The sequence below is a fragment of the Malus domestica genome, chromosome 15 (assembly GCF_042453785.1).
Source record: "Malus domestica chromosome 15, GDT2T_hap1".
Taxonomy (NCBI): Eukaryota; Viridiplantae; Streptophyta; class Magnoliopsida; order Rosales; family Rosaceae; genus Malus; species Malus domestica.
This window is the reverse complement of record NC_091675.1, coordinates 50,243,575-50,250,371: the sequence shown is the minus strand read 5'-3', so window position 1 is coordinate 50,250,371 and position 6,797 is coordinate 50,243,575. Positions and strand designations below refer to the sequence as shown.

The 6,797-nt window shown below is 36.3% G+C and overlaps 2 protein-coding genes across 2 annotated transcripts; both read right to left on the bottom strand.

Moving 5' to 3' along the window:
- On the bottom strand, positions 1-4,152 carry LOC103416303 (agamous-like MADS-box protein AGL80). The gene is given in 5 exon segments (XM_070814574.1): positions 1-513; positions 516-835; positions 1,600-1,847; positions 2,346-3,318; positions 4,011-4,152. Coding segments are annotated over 2 exon segments (594 nt in total). The 5' UTR covers positions 691-835; positions 1,600-1,847; positions 2,346-3,318; positions 4,011-4,152; the 3' UTR covers positions 1-94.
- LOC139187680 (pentatricopeptide repeat-containing protein At3g13880-like) lies at positions 2,731-5,427 on the bottom strand. The gene is made up of 6 exons (XM_070813031.1): positions 5,174-5,427; positions 4,297-5,011; positions 4,011-4,252; positions 3,211-3,318; positions 2,952-3,144; positions 2,731-2,754 (listed from the first exon to the last, which is right to left on the bottom strand). Exons 1-6 carry the CDS (start codon positions 5,425-5,427, stop codon positions 2,731-2,733), a joined length of 1,536 nt encoding a protein of 511 aa, XP_070669132.1.
- Positions 5,428-6,797: the final 1,370 nt, after the last annotated feature.

The following is a 6,797-nucleotide window of genomic DNA, read 5'->3' as shown; positions in this document are numbered from 1 at the left end:
TGAAAGATGAATACTACGTTTATTCAGGTAAACGAAAATAAAAGTACATTTGGGACAATGCTAAAGGTTTATAGGATTACCTGTATCATCAATACTATGCTCTCTGCTCACAAAGTTTATTTTGAATTGGTTGAATTACTACACCTCCAGACACCAAAATAGCCACCATCTCATCAGAATCAACTCCCGCATCAACTTGGTTGCGCCCCACACCCTCGAAGAACTCAATCCGCTTAGTAGTGAAATCAATTCTTTTATCCAATTGATGATCAAGTCCGATCAAACTTTCAAGACGACCAGGATCAAGAAAATTCTTACCTTCCAGTTTCAGGTATTCAATCAAAAGCAGCTTCTCATCAAGTTCTTGATTCTTAAATTTCGCTTTTTCCAATTGTCTGTTCAGCTTGGATATATTGTTCTTAAGAAAGGATTCTTGATCCACCATGAACTTACCTTGCCTTTCTTCAGGTAAATTCTTGAATTTTTCGAGTACATAAAATGCTTCCTATGGGAAGGCCACACATCCACCTTGGTATCAGAAGTATTGTAAATAACAGCACATGCAATAACCCCGCATAAAGTTGTGATCTCATTCAGCTTTCTGAAGAAACTAGCCTTCCTCTTTTTTAAGGTTGCTCTCCTGCTTGGTTCATGAGAAATCAATTCATGCTTAGTCGTATTTTTAGCCATGCTTGGGAATACAAAGAAGCAGCAGGTACCTTCCGGAAGTTGCACATGAGATGGTTATATAGGGAAGTACTTCGGTGGCTGCAAGGAGTCAACTCAACCGTAATATTGCTCTTAACTGTAGCATCTTCAAGGATATAGGTATCACCTATAATTGGTCGGGAAAAGAGTAAGTATGGTATATAATTGAATAGGATTACTAAACAAGATTTTCAGCATTTAATTTGTCAACCAAATTCAGTTGGAAAATGACGTTTGTATTTCATTTAAGAGTAAACAACCTTCTAAAAGGATATTCAACATACGACTAAGATTATTTGCATGACCTAGTGCATTTGTAGAATACATGATACTCGCACTAGTGGTGGTAGTTCTTACAAGTTTTACATGCTGGTTTTGCATCCGAGAAAGAGAGATTTTGTTTTGTTTGTTTTGCTTTTCATTGTTATTTTCTTTTGCTCTTCTAATGCATGGTGTTCATTTTCTTTTCAAAGGTTTATGCATATTATAATATCTTTTTCCAAGTGGCACAGATTTAGAGTCCACATAAGCGTAAAACGTGGGATTCACAGCGTCCACACAGACACTAAAAAGACTTACTAACAGGCTAGTTAATGGAAGGATCAATTTGTAGGTTTTATTTTATTAGGTTTTATTTTATTTCGGGTATAAGTTTGAAAATGTGAAGGAGTACCTTGGAAACGATCCAAGAGTTTGGGGAGTTTTCTGTAGTTGATCCTAATAATAATAGAACTCTAAGAATCAACAAATAAAAAAAAATAATAAAAGAAGTGAATTTCCAACCCTTTGCTAATAAAAAAATTAATAAAAGTAGATGATCCTAATAATAATCAAAGATTTCAGTTAAAAGTCCAGAGTAAACAGAGAACTATCTTAGCCAATAAAAGTTACCTGAAATATAGATAAGTTTCTGAGGTCAATTGCTTGGCTTGAAGATCAATCTCCAACAAGCGTCTCCATCATAAACAATATGGACCTTCCTTTTAACAATCATAATCCCATAGGAGGAATTGCAACTGATCTGGCATCTTAAGGAAAACACCATCTTCAGTTTAGGACTTTTGAGTAAAGTTGTGTAATCTGAACGAGGAAGAACAAAAACTGACACATTTAGGAGAAGAAACCTGCCACAGATGATACTGTTCCAAGGTCAAATGCTTCTCTACCAAGCAATCAATCAATTGCTTCTCTACCTAGCATTTCCAGTAATAAATGAAAGTGCTAGAAAAGGAAACTAGATGAAAGCATATAACAGATGAAGGAAAGCTAAAAAATCAATTCTGTAAAGATTTAAGGAAATATGTTTCTATTTAGGGGGGGGGGGGGGGGAACAAACAAGGAAACAATTTCAAAGCATTTAGGGATTTTCTTATTCCACGGTTTTGTCTTATTGTGGTCTAGTAATGGTCTCAATTCAACATAATGAACAAATTATATAGTCTCATACTTTTTTCTAGACAAATATTTCCTGGAAAAACTAAGAACTTGTTGATATGTTAAAATAAATATAAAGTTAAAAGTCTACTCATGACTTTTTAGCGTACTATTTTCTATCGAAACAAACTGAGCCAAGGCAAATAACTTTGTCGCACTTTCCATTAAACTAAATTTAAATCATTGAGATCAATAAATTATACCTAAATATACCATGCTCCTTTGACATATTTGTGTACCGATGAATCCAAATTAGTTTCCCATACGATGTTTCCAAATCTGTTTTAGCTTCGTCCCATGTACCTTCTTCCAAATAGGATCCATTTATTCTGTGTCTTTGAGTTTTGACCGAATGACTCTTGTACTTCCGCAAGAGAGCATTTATCCAGGTATCCAGGTAATAATCTCAATTCTCAATACATATTACATACACAATGTAGCTACCAATAATCTCTACAAGAACAAGCACCATCTCTGAAATGATGAAAACGAATAGGATCTCTTAGGATTATTTCTCTTTTTTCCACCTCAGAGAAGAGCTTCATTGTTGTATGACAATCACAGCAGACTCTCAAATTCTTCATCACCCTAATTGGAGCTGATGGTGGCAAGCTGATAATTCCAAAAGTTACAGCTAACTTTTACTGTGGTAGTTCACTTTGCTGTCCTTAAGTTACAGTTCAGAAGTAATCAACTTACCAACAATACAATCTATTTTCTGTATCTTACGCAACCAACCGAGTATATATTAATTGAACCATTTGGTGAGACCGATCGCCACTAACAAAAGAATGAACTTTGTTTCCTACCTCTATCCAACTTAGACCAGGTTCCTTCTTAACTCCTCGATTTTTCATCAGTTCCCTAATTCTTTTGGCCGGTAACTCTATCGCAGCATCATTGTAAATGTTGTACAGAAGAACATATGATGCAGCAGCTTGAGGTTCAAGATCAATTAGTTTTTCTGCAACACGTTTTGCAGCAACAGTGTCCATATAAACCCTGCAAGCACTCAACAAGGCTCGTCACATAACTGGATTATCCTCAAAAGATGAGTTGAAAATGAACTTCTCAGCATCTGCTAGCCTTCCTGCACGACCTAGGAGATCAACAACGCAGGCACAGTGCTCTACATTGGTTGACATGCCATAATCTTTCTTCATTGTTTCAAAATATCTGCATTAACAAGAAGAGTCAAGAAATTAACACACCCTGGAAGTGAGCATTTAAAGTGCATTCACAAGTGTTCATTTTTACAAACCAAATATTGGGTTGCAATTGAAAAGGCCTGACATGATGACCTAGAAACAAAACAACAACAACAACAACAAAGCCTTTTCCCACTAAGTGGGGTCGGCTGTATGAATCCTAGAAAGCCATTCCGCTCAGTTATGTGCCATGTCTTTCGTTAGATCCATGTACTCTAAGTCTTTTCTTAGAGTCTCTTCCAAAGTCACATGATGACCTAGAAACCACAAAATAAATTTCTAATGGCATACCTCTCCAAATGATTCCTATTCAATTATAAATTGATTCCCAGCAGTTCAACACTACAAAACAATACATTTTCCTCATTACATCTAAATGCTCCACGCTTTCTTCCCTTCATGACTTCTTAGATGGTTTACCTACGCTATTGTTAATTTCAGTTCCCTGCAACTTATCACCTCTTACTGTATTTGGTTCCTTGAAGAATACGTAAGGAAATTCTTACAAATATACATACTTCGTCTCATATTTCACATATTTTTCCCATAAACTTTGAGAAGGAAAATGGAGTTATTTAATCTTGTTTCCTTATGTTTATGATTTTTATTTCAAATCAAACAAAAGCAATGAAATTTAAATTTTCAGTTTCTATAACCTACCGTAAACCTTCTTCTACTAGCCCTCCATGACTGCATGCAGTTAGAACTCCAAGGAAAGTGATGTGGTTGGGTGCAATTCCACAAGTCTTCATCAACTCAAAAAGATTCAAGGCTTCATTTGCACATCCATGTTGTGCTTTGCTACATATCATCACGAACCAGGAAACCACATCAGGATTCTCTATCTCTGTAAAGGAAAAATTAGCATAATCAATATCTCCAGATTTTGCATACATGCATATCTGTGAATTTTGAACAACAGGAATTTTCCAAATCCAGCTTTTACAGCATATCCTTGGATCTGCTCTCCAGATCTTGCTGCAGCCAAATCAGCACACGCACCCAACATGCTTGATATTATGAATTCATCAGGCTTCATTCCAGATTCTAAGAGTTTATAAAATAAATCAAATGCACTTTCAATTTCCCCATTTTGGATATAACCTGCAACCATGGATGTCCACGAGACAATATCTAGCCTAGGAGTTAAGTTAAAGCATCTCAACGCATAAGTGGATAAACCCACAGAACAGTAGAAATCAATAAGCCCACTTCCAATGAATTCATCTCCCTGTAGGTCATACTTGTAGACTTGAGTGTGAACCTGTTTCCCGTACTCAAGAGCTTCAACCGATTTACAAGCTCTCAATATGATTGAGAAAGTAAATGTTGATGGCTTGATTCCTAGCCTTTGCATCTCTAATAGAAGATTAAACACTTCATTTGCATGTCCATAAGAAAAGGTCTCTATTTGGAGGAACCCCACAATCATGGCATTATACAAAACAACATTGCGGTAAGGCATGAATTTGAATATTTGTATCGCCTCACCTAAGCCACAAGTCTTTGCATACATATCAAGCAATGTCGTTCCTACTGCAACATCCAAGTCCAACCCCAGTTTGACATTGTATCCATGAAGTATTTTCCCAAATAGTCCTGAATTGTCAAGAATTTTGCCACACGCCTTGAGGGCACTCCCCAATGTATAGGTATTCAAGCTTAACCCACACTAATGCATTTTCACTAGAGTGGTCAATGTTTCCTCGTTAGCACCAATTCGAGCATAGCAAGCAATCAAGGAATTCCATGAGACATGGTCCAAGTTATCCGAACTCTGAAACAAATTCCTAGCATGATCAACTCAGCCGCACTTGGAGTACATATCAATAAGAGAATTGGTCAGAACAACTTCTGAGCCCGACCCGTTGATGACTATCAATCCATGAACCATCTTACCCAGCTCAAAATCACATGTTTGACCACACACACTCAAAACACCGGCATAAGTAAACCTATCAAGTTTTAAACCAGCCATTCTTGCTTCTTTAAAAACACCCATTGCCTTATCAAACAGACCCACCTCGTTATATCCAGAAATCAATGAGTTGTACGAAATGAGATTCCGCTTAGGCATTCTATCGAACAGGTGGCGTGCACTGTCGAATTCTCCGAGCCTAGAGTACATGGTGAGAAGATTGTTGAGAAAAAACATATAGGGCTTAAATGAGGTTTTGATGATGTGGGCGTGGGCAAGTTTGCCGTGGAGTGAAGACCCAGTTTTGGTAGCGTGTTGGACAAGTTTTGTATAGGCAACATTGTCGAGAGAATAGTTGGGATGGCAAAGTTGAGAGCACTGCTGTGGAGTAGGTGCGGGTTGAGGCAACATATTGGGTTATTTTACTTGACCATTGGAAACCAGAGGGTCGAAAAGTTGAATGGAAAGAGGACGCTCAGGTTTTGGGGACCCTGATTTATGGAGCAACATGATTCAAGTCGACATCGATTGCGGTTCTACGACGACATGGCGACGGCCGTTGTCTTCTTTCTCGTGCTTTTCAATCAGCCGCTCTGCAAAGCTTTTCAAATTTAGAGGGTGTATTCAATTGAGAATCTGAGAGATTTTAATGGATTTATAATCCATGGATTTTTATGGAGTTTAAGGGGTGTATTCAATTGAGAATGTGAGAGATATTAATTGATTTATAAATCCGTGGATTTTTATGGAGTTTAATTGATTTGTAGAGATTCCATATAAAATTTTGATTCAATTCCCTCGAAATCTCATGGGAATAGATGAGATTTGTGGATGCTTAAAATACACTACGAAATCTCTTCAATTCCCTCTAATTCCTCAACTTTCTCAAATTCTTTAAAATCAATTTCTAATTGAATACACCTGGAATGTTATAAACTTCTTTAAAATCTTAATTGAATACCGCTGGATTTCTAAGGATTTTAATAAACTATCTTAAAATTCTAATTGAATACATCTAGAATTTCAGAGAATCACTTAAAATCCTGCTTGAATACCCCTAGATTCATTAAAAGAATTAAAATCTCTTAAAATCCCAACTGAATACACCCCCCTAATTGATTTGTAGATATTCCATATAAAATTTTGATTCAATTCCCTCAAAATCTCATGGGAAGAGGTGAGATTTGTGGATACTTAAAATACACTACGAAATCTCTCCAATTCCCTCTAATTCCTCAACTTTCTCAAATTCTTTAAAATCAATTTCTAATTGAATACACCTGGAATGTTATAAACTTCTTTAAAATCTTAATTGAATACACCTGGATTTCTAAGGAGTTTAATAAACTATCTTAAAATTCTAATTGAATACACCTAAAATTTAAGAGAATCACTTAAAATCCTGATTGAATACCCCTAGATTCATTAAAAGAATTAAAATCCCTTAAAATTCCAATTGAATACACCCCCCTTAGCCTTCTCTTCTCAACCCATGGTCCAAAGTCCAAACTCGAAAGGATTTCTTTTTA